The sequence below is a fragment of the Oncorhynchus kisutch genome, unplaced genomic scaffold (genome assembly GCF_002021735.2).
Source record: "Oncorhynchus kisutch isolate 150728-3 unplaced genomic scaffold, Okis_V2 Okis05a-Okis16b_hom, whole genome shotgun sequence".
NCBI lineage: Eukaryota > Metazoa > Chordata > Actinopteri > Salmoniformes > Salmonidae > Oncorhynchus > Oncorhynchus kisutch.
The window spans coordinates 669,380-688,416 of NW_022261982.1; the positions used below are offsets into that span (position 1 = coordinate 669,380).

Sequence of the window (19,037 nt, forward strand, 5' to 3'; positions counted from 1 at the left end):
TTGGAGGAGGGACCTAGTGCTCCACAGACTGTAATGAGTCCTATTGGAGGAGAGACCTAGTGTGCCACAGACAGTAATGACTCCTATTGGTGGAGGGACCTAGTGCGCCACAGACAGTAATGACTCCTATTGGAGGAGGGACCTAGTGCGCCACAGACAGTAATGACTCCTATTGGAGGAGGGACCTAGTGCTCCACAGACTGTAATGAGTCCTATTGGTGGAGAGACCTAGTGTGCCACAGACAGTAATGAGTCCTATTGGTGGAGAGACCTAGTGCTCCACAGACAGTAATGACTCCTATTGGTGGAGGGACCTAGTGCGCCACAGACAGTAATGACTCCTATTGGAGGAGAGACCTAGTGCTCCACAGACAGTAATGACTCCTATTGGTGGAGGGACCTAGTGCGCCACAGACAGTAATGACTCCTATTGGTGGAGGGACCTAGTGCGCCACAGACAGTAATGACTCCTATTGGTGGAGGGACCTAGTGCTCCACAGACAGTAATGAGTCCTATTGGTGGAGGGACCTAGTGCTCCACAGACAGTAATGAGTCCTATTGGTGGAGGGACCTAGTGCTCCACAGACTGTAATGAGTCCTATTGGTGGAGGGACCTAGTGCTCCACAGACAGTAATGACTCCTATTGGTGGAGGGACCTAGTGCGCCACAGACAGTAATGACTCCTATTGGTGGAGGGACTTAGTGCGCCACAGACAGTAATGAGTCCTATTGGTGGAGAGACCTAGTGCGCCACAGACAGTAATGAGTCCTATTGGTGGAGAGACCTAGTGCGCCACAGACAGTAATGAGTCCTATTGGTGGAGAGACCTAGTGCGCCACAGACAGTAATGAGTCCTATTGTAGAATGAGAGAAGAGATGAAGACAGCCAAACACTAGAAGCCCTGTAGCCAGTAAGTGGAGCTGAGGACAGCTGCAGGGTTGTTAGTGTGTGGATATGTGTCCTTTCTCCAGTAAAATAAATATAGGATGGTTATGACATCGATGGCCTCTAGTCTGTTTGCTACTCTCAGTGAACACGCCCCCTTTATCCTCTCTGCATTGAGCTGCCGTTTCCCCTTAATGATGGGACAATGGGAGCAGTAATACTAATGAGTGTCTGTTTCATTAGGAGGCTGTTGTTCCCTAGACACCTCCAGGCCTGTAGGAGCCGGGGGTATGAACCAGGGACAAGGGAGGGCAAGGGGAGCAAGCTAGCGTTCCTCCCTACTCAGGCAGCTTGCTGTGGGGCTAATGGCTCGCTGGGCTGAGCTGGTCGAGGCCCACAGTCGCTCCAACCTTCAACTCTCTGACTAACATAGTGTTCCTATTTTCAGTCCTCCGTGGCTGGGGTGGTGTCCCTGGCTGGGGGGGAGGTGTCCCTGGCAAGGCATCTTCCTCCTTCAGCTCAGGAATGCACACGCAGGAGCAACCCTGTTCCCTGGTTTTCCCTGTCCATGTCTCTCTTACAGTGGCTAACAATATAGTCTCTACTGCCTTTCCTAGCTTGATTGGGTGATGGGCTTTAAAATGACAGCCCTGTCAGGATATCTCAGCATTTCAGTGATCTGAACCTTTTGCCTCTGGTCCTGTGTGTTTTCAAAAACTGGAAACAGGAAGAAACCTATTTGTAGTTTGTGTGTTTGTGTGTGTGTGTGTTTGTGGCGCGGTGGCCCTGTGAAAGAGCCCATTGTGTGTGGGGGGTGGGGGGGGGGAGGCAGCAGCAGCAGGTGTCTTTGATTTGGCAGACCAGGCTGTGGAATTTCATGCCTCAGGAGCTGCACGGCCATCCTCTGATCTTCTACCGTAAAGTAGCCAACAGACAGGAAGTCACTTTACCTCTACTTCCTGTTTACTATCCTCACTCAGAGTTGGTCTGCTTCACGCTGTTGTCACTAGTTACCACAGCCATCAAAATAGCTTGTTGGTCTTAATTTAAGCTTAGGTATAAGGTTAGCAGTGTGTTTAAGGTTAGGTTTCAAATCAGATTTTAAGAAGAGAGATTGTAGTCGTGGGTGGAGTTTAGCCAGAATTATGACTTTGTGGCTGTGGTAACTATTGAAGACCGCTTCACACACAAGGCTGGGATATTATTATGCATTTACTGTAAATGATAACGACACATTTCATTTGTTGAGCACTTTTAATTTACAGACAGAAATCACAAAGCTCTTTACATTGTGAGCAACCATGTTATCACCCTATCAAAGAGCACAACAGTGTCTCAATGAACCTCTCTTTATACCAGAGATTGAAGGAGAAGAGCGAGAGAGAGGCGAGCTCACAGAAAGAGAACGAGGAAGACTGTTAACAGATACTGAGGGCGCCAGTGGAGGGATGATTGTAGAGAGACATGGGGGATGCTGCGAGGGAGGGAGGGGACAGTGTGATATGTGAAGGTAGTGATGTAGAGAGAGGAGGGGGAGGCTGCGAGGGAGGGAGATGCGGGTGAGGAGGGGCTGCAGATGTGAGGGCTGTTAATCCCGGGCGGTTAATTGTGCGCTCCAGGATGGCATCTTGTCAGCAGAGATAAGTTGTCACGTTTTCCACTTGAGCTGAGACTAAACGATAGTCCAATAAGTTATGTCTGTCCTTGAGGCTGTCTGTTCTGTTCTGGGCAGCAGGCGCTACATCAGTGTGATAGGAGCTCGCTCCGTGCCAGCAGCCCCCCCAACCCCACTGTCCACATCAGTCCCGCCGCCCACGCTGATATTGATGGGAACTGAATGTTATTTTATTCCGCCGCAAGTCACAGCTGTCAGCTCAGCGCATGAAAAGTGAAGCGTCTCGTGGCCTCCTAGCCTGATATCCTGGGCCAGCCAGGGGAGGCGGAGGAGAACAGCCAAATGAATGGCAGCTTCATCCACTGGCTGCTATGAATGGCTCCATAGAGCTGGACACATCCACACTCAGACCCTGTATTACTGCTTCCCTAGCTGGACACATCCACACTCAGATCCTGTATTACTGCTTCCCTAGCTGGACACATCTACACTCAGACCCTGTATTACTGCTTCCCTAGCTGGACACATCCACACTCAGCTCCTGTATTACTGCTTCCCTAGCTGGACACATCCACACTCAGCTCCTGTATTACTGCTTCCCTAGCTGGACACATCCACACTCAGCTCCTGTATTACTGCTTCCCTAGCTGGACACATCCACACTCAGCTCCTGTATTACTGCTTCCCTAGCTGGACACATCCACACTCAGCTCCTGTATTACTGCTTCCCTAGCTGGACACATCCACACTCAGACCCTGTATTACTGCTTCCCTAGCTGGACACATCCACACTCAGACCCTGTATTACTGCTTCCCTAGCTGGACACATCCACACTCAGCTCCTGTATTACTGCTTCCCTAGCTGGACACATCTACACTCAGCTCCTGTATTACTTCTTCCCTAGCTGGACACATCCACACTCAGACCCTGTATTACTGCTTCCCTAGCTGGACACATCTACACTCCGCTCCTGTATTACTGCTTCCCTAGCTGGACACATCCACACTCAGCTCCTGTATTACTGCTTCCCTAGCTGGACACATCCACACTCAGCTCCTGTATTACTGCTTCCCTAGCTGGACACATCCACACTCAGACCCTGTATTACTGCTTCCCTAGCTGGACACATCTACACTCAGCTCCTGTATTACTGCTTCCCTAGCTGGACACATCCACACTCAGCTCCTGTATTACTGCTTCCCTAGCTGGACACATCCACACTCAGACCCTGTATTACTGCTTCCCTAGCTGGACACATCCACACTCAGCTCCTGTATTACTGCTTCCCTAGCTGGACACATCTACACGCCGCTCCTGTATTACTGCTTCCCTAGCTGGACACATCCACACTCAGCTCCTGTATTACTGCTTCCCTAGCTGGACACATCCACACTCAGCTCCTGTATTACTGCTTCCCTAGCTGGACACATCCACACTCAGCTCCTGTATTACTGCTTCCCTAGCTGGACACATCCACACTCAGCTCCTGTATTACTGCTTCCCTAGCTGGACACATCCACACTCAGCTCCTGTATTACTGCTTCCCTAGCTGGACACATCCACACTCAGCTCCTGTATTACTGCTTCCCTAGCTGGACACATCCACACTCAGACCCTGTATTACTGCTTCCCTAGCTGGACACATCTACACTCAGCTCCTGTATTACTGCTTCCCTAGCTGGACACATCCACACTCAGCTCCTGTATTACTGCTTCCCTAGCTGGACACATCCACACTCAGCTCCTGTATTACTGCTTCCCTAGCTGGACACATCCACACTCAGCTCCTGTATTACTGCTTCCCTAGCTGGACACATCCACACTCAGCTCCTGTATTACTGCTTCCCTAGCTGGACACATCCACACTCAGCTCCTGTATTACTGCTTCCCTAGCTGGACACATCCACACTCAGCTCCTGTATTACTGCTTCCCTAGCTGGACACATCCACACTCAGCTCCTGTATTACTGCTTCCCTAGCTGGACACATCCACACTCAGCTCCTGTATTACTGCTAATAATAGTCAAAGACCCCAGCCACCCTAGTTATAGACTGTTCTCTCTACTACCGCATGGGAAGCAGTACTGGAGCACCAAGTCTAGGTCCAAGAGGCTTCTAAACAGTTTTTACCCCCAAGCCTTAAGACTCCTGAACAGGTAACCAAATGGTTACTCAGACTATTTGCATTGTGTGACTCCCCCAACCCCCCTTTTACGCTGCTGCTACTCTCTGTTTATCTTATATGCATAGTCACTTTAACTATACATTCATGGACATACTACCTCAATAAGCCTGACTAACAGATGTCTGTATACAGCCTTACTCTTATACTCTTATTTTCATATGTCTTTTTACTGTTGTTTTATTTCTTTACTTACCCACACACACACACACACACACACACACACACACACACACACACACACACACACACACACACACACACACACACACACACACACACACACACACACACACACACACACACACACACACCTTTTTTTGGCACTATTGGTTGGAGCCTGTAAGTTAGCATTTCACTGTAACGTCTTTCACTGTAAGCAGTCTTTTAGTACATTTTAGGAAGCCGGGTTCATTTTCTGACCTGGGCTTCGTGGAATTTCTCTGCTTTTTATTCAGGAAACACGTTGATGTGGTCCAAAAGAACTGATGTGTCGATAGCACAGAGGTAACGAAGGAACAGGGAAGAACTTTAATTGCTTTTGTTTTGGAGGGAGTATTTTATAGCGCCATAATGGTTGTATTCGGCGCACGTGACAAATAAACCTTGATTTGATTTGATAATTATAAATATGAATACAATTCAGAAATGCCAGGTTGTAGATAATCTCATTTCCGTATTTGCACGATATTAAAGGAGTCTAAACAAAGATACCTTGTCAGCGGCTTTCCTGCATAAATACCTGGTTTTATACAGTTCCAATTTTGTCGCACAAAACCATTCAAAAGAAGTCCGATGAGTCCGATGAGTCCGATGAGTCCGATGAGTCCGATGAGTCCGATGAGTCCGATGAGTCTGATGAGTCTGATGAGTCTGATGAGTCCGATGAGTCCGATGAGTTTTCTCCCACTTTTCCCGAAGTATTTGCATGACATCTGTGATTATAGTATGAAATTGACAATCGTTACTATAGAAACAAATACATGCAACATGTCTATTGTCAAATTTTCACTAATGCTGATTATCAAGGTGTTGGAAAGATTTTTCAAATACTGTGAAGAACTATTCTAATAATTGGATGTAAAAATAAACATGCGGACTTCGTTGACTTGCAGTGTGAGGTGAGGAAGCTCATTCCTTTTTCTCCCTAATTTCCTGATATCCAATTGGTAGTTAGTCTTGTCCCATCATTGCAACTCCTCTACGGACTCGGGAGTGCCGAAGGTTGAGAACCATGCGTCCTCCGAAACACAACCCTGCCAAGCCGCACTGCTTCTTGACACACTGATCGCTTAACCCGGAAGCCAGCCGCACCAATGTGTCGGAGGAAACACCGTACATCCGGCGACCGAAGTCAGCGTGCATGCGCCCGGCCCGCTTCAAGGAGTCTCTAGAGCGCGATGGGACAAGGACGTCCCAGTCGACCAAACCCTCCCCTAACCCGGACAACGCTTGGCCAATTGTGTGCTGCCTCATGGGTCTCAGTCTGGGCTCGAACCCGGCTCTGTAGTGACGCCTCTATCACTGCGATGCAGTGCATTAGACAGCTGTGCCACTAGGGAGGCCAAGAAGCTCAGCTTTATTAGTGTTGGTGAGTTAAGACTATCAGAAATCAGACATCCCCGAATGGGCCCTTTCCTTCATTGAACGTTTGCGAGAAGCAGGCCAGGTGTTTCTATGCATGCTCAGGGGTGTGCAGTCTGTCTACATTAACAGGACAGAGAAACCAGACACATGCTCATTGCTCACATGGCGCGTGTAAATGATGGTATGAAATAAACCACAACTTGTTTCTCACAAGTGTAGCAGGTTGTGGGCTCTGCTAACAACGTTTCCACTCCGAGAATGAGAACGGTAAATTACTATAATTAATACATCCATTAACAGAAATTAATGTAACTAAATGACAGGGATAAATGGTAAATTGCCTATTTTACAAACAGTAGGCTAACACGTGCATTCATAAAAGAGCATTGCGGGCCGTCTCTGTGTAGCCCAGGCTACTATTCTACTTAGCAGGGATAGGAGGGCGTTCATTTTGTTTTGGTCTCGCCTAGGGCGGGTTATGGACCAGGACCGGCCCTGATCAGCGTTGATTAGTCTAGAAATTAAGAAAAGATTCTGTATCAAATGATACTGTACCAGGCCAGGTTGGAGAGGATTGGCCAGTTGTCCGTTTGACAACCTTAGCACGTTATAGGCATCAGAGCCAGAACAACATTGTCCACTGCTGTTGAATAATGAATGAATAGTCAGACACTTCCCCTAAAATGTAAAATAACTATTTATTTATTTATTTATTGACTAGCAAGCAATGAAAATGTGCATTGAATAAAAGAAAGTCAACACATCAAATTGCCATATTCTATAGAGCTGAACACCCCCGCACCTAGCAGATGAGCTGCTCCAGCATCAAAGTGCCATAGTCTATAGAGCTGAACACCCCCGCACCTAGCAGATGAGCTGCTCCAGCATCAAAGTGCCATAGTCTATAGAGCTGAACACCCCCGCACCTAGCAGATGAGCTGCTCCAGCATCAAAGTGCTATAGTCTATAGAGCTGAACACCCCCGCATCTAGCAGATGAGCTGCTCCAGCATCAAAGGACAGTTGGAAAGAGGAAGAGATGTAGAAAGTTTAATAGACCAAGTTAGCAAAACAACTGCTTATAATCATTAGTAAAGTTTATCTACATGGAAATAAAGTTAAATATATATATTTTTATCCTAAAATGAATGTAGGCATGTTTTAAATGCTTTTGAGGGTTATTTTATTTTCATGACAGTCTTCATCCATAACTGTCAGTTACAGGGTTATTACATTACCTTCACAGCCCTAGCTGCTGTTTACTCTTGCGTACTCAACATATTTGCAAAAGTATTTCTGGTCCTTCATTGCTTTCGTCTTCTTGTTGTCGAGAAGCGGTATTATCTAACGGTCTGTCTCTTTCCCTGTAGACACGGGTCTGGGAGAGTCTGTGTGCTCCAGCCCCTCCATCTCCAACACCACCAGCCCTAAGATGGACCCGCCCCCCTCGCCGCACGCCAACCGCAAGAAGCACCGCCGGAAGAAGAGCACCAGCAACTTCAAAGCCGACGGCCTCTCTGGTACTGGGGAAGGTAACGCCATCTCCCCTCCCCTCTCCGTTTTCCAGCCCTGGTCCGCCCGCTAAAACGCTCCCCCTAGCTAACAAACACCTAGTCTATACACTAGCTGGGTCCTAGGTGCTAAGCTGCTCTGCTATTGAATGAATGCGTCTGGAAAAGAATGGAGCAACAAACCTAGGAAGTACAAAACTATGATGAACCTGGTGATTTTAGATAACTAATGATTGTCAACGATGACCTAACATCTGACTTAATATCTGACCCTAAAGCTGTCTTGGACCAGGTAACTCTTTTAAAGAGATTTTATTCCAATGATCTTTAACCAGATAAATAAATGGTACATTAAATGAATGAAATAAGGTATTTGAATATGATAAGGCACCGTATGCTGCCGTAGGAACAGGTATGGGAAACGCAGCCATGTCTTCCCACGAGCCCCCTGACATCACTCTGCTTGTGGAAGGGGGTTCTCCATTCTTTTCTCTCATCCCTCCATTCCTCCTCTCTGTCTGTCTGTCTGTCAGTCAGATGTGTGTTTTCAGCACTGCTAATAGTCAACATGACATACTACTCTGTCACAATGAATGGCACTGAATGGCTTGCTCTTAAACACACGTTTACTTGTGGATACACAGGTTTATAGGCTCAAATACACCGTCTTGGGGTATCAAACACACTGATGCATCCTCACTCATGCGCACACACACACACACACACATACACATAACGTCACCCACCATTGTGAATGGGAGTGGAACAGATGCAGAGTTGGTAGCAGATGTGTGATGTAATGTGTAGCACTTCCATCAGAGGGAATCACGTGGCTGACAAGACAAGTGCCTGTCTTCTGTCTCTGTCTGGGGTCACTCCATCTCCTCTCCTGCCTGCTTGCCTGGCTGGCTGGGACTGGGAGGAATACTGGAGCCGATAGACATTACTGGGAATGGGACATAATGTATTTCACCTAGCTCGCAAACAGGCTATTTTGAATGGAGGAAATGTATTAATTGAAATTACTATGTGTGTTGCTCATTTGTGTTTATCTGAGGTGAGTGATCTGACACCGTTTGAAATCATTGTATCACCCAGCGTGCTTTATGAAACTACCAAAGGTGTCCAGCGACTGGTTCATATCTTCGCTCTTGAAACTGATTTAATATTTGTCCAATCTCCTTCATAGTTAGAATGGGACTGTCAGTAGTAGCAGCCATTTCATTGGCTGCTGACCATAAAATGTATTTTTTTGTATATAATATTTCCACCATCGTTTCCTATGACTGTGAAAGAGCTGGACATCAGAACAGCTATCACTAACCTTGATTTGGACAAGGTGAAACTTATATTGATCATCCCGGGCCAGGCCCAAAGGAGGAGACGGAGACGGCGCTATAGAGGCCGGCGTGCAGGATACATGACGAGACTATATCGGAGAGTGGATAAACCACCTCTACCCACGGGCTATTGGCGAACATGCAATCACTGGAGAATAAACTGGATGAGCGCCGTTCGAGACTATCCTGTCAACGTGATCTGAAGAACTGTAATATCCTGTGTTTCTCTGAGTCGTGGCTGAACAAGGACATGGTAAATATAAAACAATGTTGTTATTCTATACAGCGGCAGAACAGAGCAGTGGCATCGGGGAAGCTCAGGGGAGGTGCTGTCTCTTATCAACAGCTGGTGCGCAATCTCTAATATTAAGGAAGTCTCGAGGTTTTGCTCGCCTGAGTTAAAATACCCCATGATAAGCTGTAGACCATACTATTTACCAAGAGTAAATACTGTCCTTTCCCAGCTGGACAAAAGGAACAACTACGTGAGAATGCTGTTCATTGACTTCAGCTCAGCGTTCAACACCATAGTCCACTCCAAGCTCATCACTATGCTAAGGACCCAAACACCTCCCTCTGCAACTTGATCCTGGATTTCCTGACGGGCTTGACGAGCTTGAAGTTCCTTGTGTCCACATCACTAAGGAATTATCATGGTCCATGAAGAGAGCACAACAACACCTCTTCCCCCTCAGGAGGCTGAAAAGATTCTGCATAGGCCCTCAGATCCTCAAAAGGTTCTACAAGCTGCACCACTGAAAGCATCTTGACTGGCTGCATCACCTCTTGATATGGCAACTGCTTGGCATCCGGCAAGCGGTACCGATGCACCAAGTCTGGATCCAACAGGACCCTGAACAGCTTCTACCCCCAAGCCATAAGACTGCTAAATATTTAGTCTGGGTAGCTATTGGTTAACTATTTGACTATCTGCATTGACCATTTTTACACAAACTCTTTTGACTCATCGCATACGCTGCTGTTACAGTTCATTATCATCCTGTTGCCTAGTCACTTTCTCTACCTATATGTACATATCTACCTCAATTACCTCGTCCTCCTGCACATTGACTCAGTACTGGTACCCTGTGTATATAGCCAAGTTATCATTGGCTCGGTACTGGTACCCCATGTATATAACCAAGTTATCATTGACTCAGTACTGGTACCCCGTGTATATAACCAAGTTATCATTGGCTCGGTACTGGTACCCCGTGTATATAACCAAGTTATCATTGGCTCGGTACTGGTACCCCGTGTATATAGCCAAGTTATCATTGGCTCGGTACTGGTACCCCGTGTATATAACCAAGTTATCATTGGCTCGGTACTGGTACCCCGTGTATATAGCCAAGTTATCATTGGCTCGGTACTGGTACCCCGTGTATATAACCAAGTTATCATTGGCTCGGTACTGGTACCCCGTGTATATAACAAGTTATCATTGGCTCGGTACTGGTACCCCGTGTATATACCCAAGTTATCATTGGCTCGGTACTGGTACCCCGTGTATATAACCAAGTTATCATTGGCTCGGTACTGGTACCCCGTGTATATAACCAAGTAATCGTTGCTCATTGTGGATTAATTCCTTGTGTTACACACTTTATTCAAAAAATGTTTTAGGTGGAGTGTGCTTCCTTCACACCCCCAACCCAGCACGCTTTTCCCGAAGGCCGAGCGTTTTGAGACGATCCCCCAGCCAGACGGCCTCTGAAGGCCGAGCGTTTTGAGACGCTCCCCCAGCCAGACGGCCTCTGAAGGCCGAGCGTTTTGAGACGCTCCCCCAGCCAGACGGCCTCTGAAGGCCGAGCGTTTTGAGACGCTCCCCCAGCCAGACGGCCTCTGTGCAGCCCCTTCGCCCCATTCGTCAGCGGGGCACTTAAGTGAAATATTATAAATAATCCACCGTATTGAAATCTTTTATCAGCTGTGGCACTTTCATTATTCAATAAGCGATTAGTAACAGTCTCCCAATTTAGCCATTAAGCACCACGCGACAGCGTGGGGCCTCTCTACGCCTGTCACACCACGACCCAGATGAAGTATCAGCCTGTCACACACACCCGTTATTCATGAGGCGAGGGACCGGGGCGGGCCGCCCTCTGCTCCACTCTGGTCCGTCCCCACCCTCGCCGCTCCTTCTCCTTTAGCCCAGGTAGGGCCACCGTGAGGTTATACATCACTCTCTCTCTCCATGTCTCTCTCTGTGTCTTTCTCTCCTCTCTCCATGTCTCTCTCCTCCCTCTCATCTCTCTCTCCTCCATGTCGCTCTCTCCATGTCTCTCTCTTTCCTATCTCCTTCATTTCTCTCTCTCCATGTCTCTCTGTGTCTTTCTCTCCTCTCTCCATGTCTCTCTCCTCCCTCTCATCTCTCTCTCCTCCATGTCGCTCTCTCCTCTCTCCATGTCTCTCTCTGTGTCTTTCTCTCCTCTCTCCATGTCTCTCTCCTCCCTCTCATGTCTCTCTCCTCCCTGTCATCTCTTGCTCCTCCATGTCTCTCTCTCCTCTATCCATGTCTCTCTCTCCTCTCTCCATGTCTCTCTCTCCATGTCTCCTTGGTGTCTCTCTCCTCCCTCTCATTTCTCTCTCCTCCATGTCTCTCTCTTCTCTCTTTCATGTCTCTCTTTCCTCTCACTCTCTCTCTCCTCTTTCCATGTCGCTCTCCTCTTTCAATGTCTCTCTCATCTCTTGTCTCTCCTTGTCTCTTTCCTCTCTTGTCTCCTTCTCTCCATGTCTCTCTCTCTCCTCTCTCTCTCTTTCATCTCTCCTGGTCTCTTTCCTCTCTTGTCTCCTTCTCTCCATGTCTCTCGCTCCTCTCTCTCTCTTTCATCTCTCCTGGTCTCTTTCCTCTCTTGTCTCCTTTTCTCCATGTCTCTCTCCTCTCTCTCTCTCTCTCTCATCTATCTGGTCTCTTTCCTCTCTTGTCTCTCCATCTCCATGTCTCTCTCTCCTCTCTCTCTCTCATCTATCTGGTCTCTTTCCTCTCTTGTCTCTCCATCTCCATGTCTCTCTCTCCTCTCTCTCTCTCATCTATCTGGTCTCTTTCCTCTCTTGTCTCTCCTCTCCATGTCTCTCCTCTCTCTCTCATCTATCTGGTCTCTTTCCTCTCTTGTCTCTCCTCTCCATGTCTCTCTCTCTCATCTATCTGGTCTCTTTCCTCTCTTGTCTCTCCTCTCCATGTCTCTCTCTCTGTTTTCTATTTCTCTTTTGTTTTCTTTCTCCTTCAGATGTTAGTAAATATACATAAAAAAATTGTGTTAATTGTCTGATATTACATTATACCCACCATGCTTTCCGTGTGTGTGTGTGTGTGTGTGTGTGTGTGTGTGTGTGTGTGTGTGCGTGCACACGTCTGTGTGTGAACTGAAAGGGATACTTCAGGATGGGATACTGAAAGGGATAGTTCAGTTAGCGCAATGCCTGGAAGTCTATGGTATCTACTAGCATGCTAACAGTTACCATAGACTTCCAGTCATTGCGCTAACGCTAGTTAGCAACGTCCTTCAAACTGCACACAGGCACCTAACAAATGGTATCCACGATTTCATCGGACTCTGGGGAAGTAGATAAAGGGCTTCATTGCCAACATCCTGAAGTATCCCTTTAAGGTTGTGAGGAAACAGCAGGATTCCTACATGACTAAAACAGGGGATCCTTTTAGTTCTAATGAAAAGCTACTTGCTCCCTCTCTTCCTCTCTTCTCCCTCTCTCCCTAAAACAAAGATGCCACTCATCCTCTTCCTTTCTTCCTGCCACTGAGCCAGACCCCCCTCCCCCCACATGCTTGACACGTGGAGACCCCCGAATCTCTACCCCTCCATCCCTCTCCTCCCCCTTTCCTCTCTTTCACAGCCACCTGCATCAGGTGTATCACTCCTCCTCTGCTCCGTCGATCACAGCCCACAATTAACTGTCTCTGTAAGAGCACCTCGTTAGTTGCCTAGCACCCCTGGTTACATACACTACAGCACGGGGTCCGGCTCCTCGCTGCGCGGGACCTTTGAAAGGGGATCTGACCGCGAGCCTGCTGGAGATACCAAAGTTGTCCCTCAGATTGGAGACTGGGGACATGAAAGCGCCCCTTTGGCCCCTTTGAGATGGGAGGTGGAGATAAGGCCTCACACAGAGCGGCAGACCAGCTGCAGATCCCTCCCTCCTGGAGGGAGAAAGAGGCATTCCTGGAGAGGAGATGTTAGTCAGGACAGAACGCTCTCTATGATCTGGTATGGGATCAAAGGATCAGGTGGTTAGATAGCAGACTGGGTGATTGGGGGATTCATTCCACACAGGTTGTTAGAGAGAGCAGAAGTGGGTGTGGTTTGTGACTGAAGCATCTTGATGCATCTATCATTTAGCCCTTAGAGGGGAGGTGGGTCTGCCGAATCGCTTTGGCCATTTCCCTAAAATGGAAGATAATTAAGGTCACTTTGTAGCCATAGAGGTACAGCAGGTGTGACACCTAAAGGTCAACTTGTTAAAGGTCCCAGGTGGTCTTTCCCATGCAGAAAACCATCATTCGTTGGATGTACAAAGGACCGAAGTAAAAAGGACCCAAATATTTTAGACGCCACACACACACACACACACTGCAGTGTGTGGGTGCAGATGTAAATGACTTGAACATATATTGGGGTATTTCTTTGTGATTGCTCCAGATTCCTGTGTGTGGGAGAATAGCGCCTTGAAGGACAATAAGACCGAGGCTCGTACAAGCAGTCTAACATTTAAACCTCACACACCCATTACCAGAATGTTCCCTTGTCCTATGCTGTAGCGGGGGACCGGTACTTTCTCTTCTGATATCGTTGTGTGGCAAATGTTCTTCGTAGCCTCGGGGGATGTTGGGAAATAACAGTAGCGTCGGCGGGGGCTGTGAGGGTTCAGGGGCGAGATGCGAGGGGGAATAAGTGTATTTAGAGTGTAGTATGTACCTCATTATAGAAGGTGAAAGCAGAAGTCACATAGTCTAGGACCTGAACACATTCAGTGGGAGAGGGAAACATTTTACCCCTCTGCCCCCCTCTGATAACCTTTTCTTAGCTTGGATTTGTTTAACATCTAGTTTTTAAACCAGTTCTATTCGACTTGTTCTATATATTTTTTGAGTTTCCATTCTGTGCACATGCCACTGCCAGGTTGGTAAATTAGAACTCTCTGTGAATGATGTTAAGGCAGTACTGTTCAGCTTCAACTGTTCCTGTGTTGCTTTTACTGCTGACTTGTGATTTGTCACTGCATCTCACCTTAGCCCCTCCCACACAAGTCCATGCCCAGCCCATGACTCCCCCCCCCCCCCCCCCCCCTCTAGTGTTGCTGGTTGATTTATACCTGACTACTCCCCCTCTAGTGTTGCTGGTTGATTATACCTGACTACTCCCCCTCTAGTGTTGCTGGTTGATTATACCTAACTACTCCCCCTCTAGTGTTGCTGGTTGATTATACCTGACTACTCCCCCTCTAGTGTTGCTGGTTGACTATACCTGACTCCCCCCCCCCCCTCTAGTGTTGCTGGTTTATTATACCTGACTCCCCCCCTCTAGTGTTGCTGGTTGACTATACCTGACTCCCCCCTCTAGTGTTGCTGGTTGACTATACCTGACCTCCCCCCCTCTAGTGTTGCTGGTTTATTATACCTGACTCCCCCCTCTAGTGTTGCTGGTTGATTACACGTGACTACTCCCCCTCCAGTGCTGCTGGTTGACTATACCTGACTCCTCCCCTTCTAGTGCTGCTGGTTGATTACACCTGACTCCTCCCCCCTCTAGTGCTGCTGGTTGATTACACCTGACTCCTCCCCTCTCTAGTGCTGCGGGTTGATTACACCTGACTCCTCCCCCTCCAATGCTGCTGGTTGATTACACCTGACTCCTCCCCCTCTAGTGCTGCTGGTTGACTACACCTGACTCCTCTTCCTCTAGGGCTGCGGGTTGATTACACCTGACTCCTCCCCCTCTAGTGCTGCTGGTTGATTACACCTGACTCCACCCCCTCTAGTGCTGCTGGTTGACTACACCTGACTCCCCTTCCTCTAGTGCTGCTGGTTGATTACACCTGACCCCTCCCCCTCTCGTGCTGCTGGTTGATTACACCTGACTCCTCCCCCTCTAGTGCTGCTGGTTGATTACACCTGACTCCACCCCCTCTAGTGCTGCTGGTTGACTACACCTGACTCCACTTCCTCTAGTGCTGCTGGTTGATTACACCTGACCCCTCCCCCTCTCGTGCTGCTGGTTGATTACACCTGACTCCTCCCGATCTAGTGCTGCTGGTTGATTACACCTGACTCCACCCCCTCTAGTGCTGCTGGTTGACTACACCTGACTCCCCTTCCTCTAGTGCTGCTGGTTGATTACACCTGACTCCTCCCCCTCTAGTGCTGCTGGTTGATTACACCTGACTCCTCTTCCTCTAGGGCTGCTGGTTGATTACACCTGACTCCACCCCCTCTGGTGCTGCTGGTTGATTACACCTGACTCCTCTTCCTCTAGTGCTGCTGGTTGATTATACCTGACTACTCCCCCTCTAGTGTTGCTGGTTGATTATACCTAACTACTCCCCCTCTAGTGTTGCTGGTTGATTATACCTGACTACTCCCCCTCTAGTGTTGCTGGTTGACTATACCTGACTCCCCCCCCCTCTAGTGTTGCTGGTTTCTTATACCTGACCTCCCTCTAGTGTTGCTGGTTCATTATACCTGACTCCCCCCCCTCTAGTGTTGCTGGTTGATTACACCTGACTCCTCCCCCTCTAGTGCTGCTGGTTGATTACACCTGACTCCACCCCCTCTAGTGCTGCTGGTTGACTACACCTGACTCCACTTCCTCTAGTGCTGCTGGTTGATTACACCTGACCCCTCCCCCTCTCGTGCTGCTGGTTGATTACACCTGACTCCTCCCCCTCTAGTGCTGCTGGTTGATTACACCTGACTCCACCCCCTCTAGTGCTGCTGGTTGACTACACCTGACTCCCCTTCCTCTAGTGCTGCTGGTTGATTACACCTGACTCCTCCCCCTCTAGTTCTGCTGGTTGATTACACCTGACTCCTCTTCCTCTAGGGCTGCTGGTTGATTACACCTGACTCCACCCCCTCTGGTGCTGCTGGTTGATTACACCTGACTCCTCTTCCTCTAGTGCTGCTGGTTGATTACACCTGACTCCTCCCCTCTCTAGTGCTGCGGGTTGATTACACCTGACTCCTCCCCCTCCAATGCTGCTGGTTGATTACACCTGACTCCACCCCCTCTAGTGCTGCTGGTTGACTACACCTGACTCCCCTTCCTCTAGTGCTGCTGGTTGATTACACCTGACCCCTCCCCCTCTCGTGCTGCTGGTTGATTACACCTGACTCCTCCCCCTCTAGTGCTGCTGGTTGATTACACCTGACTCCACCCCCTCTAGTGCTGCTGGTTGACTACACCTGACTCCACTTCCTCTAGTGCTGCTGGTTGATTACACCTGACCCCTCCCCCTCTCGTGCTGCTGGTTGATTACACCTGACTCCTCCCCCTCTAGTGCTGCTGGTTGATTACACCTGACTCCACCCCCTCTAGGTGCTGCTGGTTGACTACACCTGACTCCCCTTCCTCTAGTGCTGCTGGTTGATTACACCTGACTCCTCTTCCTCTAGTGCTGCTGGTTGATTACACCTGACTCCTCTTCCTCTAGTGCTGCTGGTTGATTACACCTGACTCCTCTTCCTCTAGGGCTGCGGGTTGATTACACCTGACTCCTCCCCCTCTAGTGCTACTGGTTGATTACACCTGACTCCTCTTCCTCTAGGGCTGCGGGTTGATTACACCTGACACCTCCCCCTCTAGTGCTGCTGGTTGATTACACCTGACCCCTCCCCCTCTAGTGCTGCTGGTTGATTACACCTTTCTACTTTTTTAGTCTTTATATTTGTGTTGTCTTCAATCTTCTCCGCTGTCCTCTTCTCTCCATCTCTCCTCCTGCCGCCCGTCGGGACGCAGCCAAACGTCAAGCGTGGAAACTTAACCGCGTCGGTAGTCTGCGTAACATATACAGTAACAGCAACTGGGAAGGTAACTAACTAACTGACTGGTTAACCCACCATAATGGAGAGAGTAACAGCAACTGGGAAGGTAACTAACTAACTGACTGGTTAACCCACCATGATGGAGAGAGTAACACCAACTGGGAAGGTAACTAACTAACTGACTGGTTAACCCACCATGATGGAGAGAGTAACAGCAACTGGGAAGGTAACTAACTAACTGACTGGTTAACCCACCATGATGGAGAGAGTAACAGCAACTGGGAAGGTAACTAACTAACTGACTGGTTAACCCACCATGATGGAGAGAGTAACAGCAACTGGGAAGGTAACTAACTAACTAACTGACTGGTTAACCCACCATGATGGAGAGAGTAACAGCAACTGGGAAGGTAACTAACTAACTAACTGACTGGTTAACCCACCATGATGGAGAGAGTAACAGCAACTGGGAAGGTAACTAACTAACTGACTGGTTAACCCACCATGATGGAGAGAGTAACAGCAACTGGGAAGGTAACTAACTAACTGACTGGTTAACCCACCATGATGGAGATAGTAACAGCAACTGGGAAGGTAACTAACTAACTAACTGACTGGTTAACCCAACATGATGGAGAGAGTAACAGCAACTGGGAAGGTAACTAACTAACTAACTGACTGGTTAACCCACCATGATGGAGAGAGTAACAGCAACTGGGAAGGTAACTAACTAACTGGCTGGTTAACCCACCATGATGGAGAGAGTAACAGCAACTGGGAAGGTAACTAACTAACTGACTGGTTAACCCACCATGATGGAGAGAGTAACAGCAACTGGGAAGGTAACTAACTAACTAACTGACTGGTTAACCCACCATGCTGGAGAGAGTAACAGCAACTGGGAAGGTAACTAACTAACTGACTGGTTAACCCACCATGATGGAGAGAGTAACAACAACTGGGAAGGTAACTAACTAACTAACTAACTAACTGACTGGTTAACCCACCATGATGGAGAGAGTAACAGCAACTGGGAAGGTAACTAACTAACTGACTGGTTAACCCACCATGATGGAGAGAGTAACAGCAACTGGGAAGGTAACTAACTAACTGACTGGTTAACCCGCCATGATGGAGAGAGTAACAGCAACTGGGAAGGTAACTAACTAACTAACTGACTGGTTAAACCACCATGATGGAGAGAGTAACAGCAACTGGGAAGGTAACTAACTAACTGGCTGGTTAACCCACCATGATGGAGAGAGTAACAGCAACTGGGAAGGTAACTAACTAACTAACTGACTGGTTAACCCACCATGATGGAGAGAGTAACAGCAACTGGGAAGGTAACTAACTAACTGACTGGTTAACCCACCATGATGGAGAGAGTAACAGCAACTGGGAAGGTAACTAACTAACTAACTGACTGGTTAAACCACCATGATGGAGAGAGTAACAGCAACTGGGAAGGTAACTAACTAACTGGCTGGTTAACCCACCATGATGGAGAGAGTAACAGCAACTGGGAAGGTAACTAACTAACTAACTGACTGGTTAACCCACCATGATGGAGAGAGTAACAGCAACTGGGAAGGTAACTAACTAACTAACTGACTGGTTAACCCACCATGATGGAGAGAGTAACAGCAACTGGGAAGGTAACTAACTAACTAACTGACTGGTTAACCCACCATGATGGAGAGAGTAACAGCAACTGGGAAGGTAACTAACTAACTGGCTGGTTAACCCACCATGATGGAGAGAGTAACAGCAACTGGGAAGGTAACTAACTAACTAACTGACTGGTTAACCCACCATGATGGAGAGAGTAACAGCAACTGGGAAGGTAACTAACTAACTGGCTGGTTAACCCACCATGATGGAGAGAGTAACAGCAACTGGGAAGTTAACTAA

At 48.2% G+C, this 19,037-nt stretch overlaps 1 protein-coding gene across 6 annotated transcripts in view; it reads left to right on the plus strand.

Moving 5' to 3' along the window:
* Nucleotides 1-19,037, plus strand: part of agap1 (ArfGAP with GTPase domain, ankyrin repeat and PH domain 1) — a 193,011-nt gene that overhangs the window by 121,316 nt on the left and 52,658 nt on the right. For 4 of the 6 annotated variants that reach the window (XM_031813531.1, XM_031813525.1, XM_031813526.1 and 1 more), the window contains one exon: nucleotides 7,644-7,805. In XM_031813531.1, the coding sequence (XP_031669391.1) occupies nucleotides 7,644-7,805 (162 nt within the window). The remainder of the gene's footprint in view (nucleotides 1-7,643; nucleotides 7,806-19,037) is intronic. The other 2 variants (XM_031813527.1, XM_031813530.1) reach the window with 1 other exon arrangement.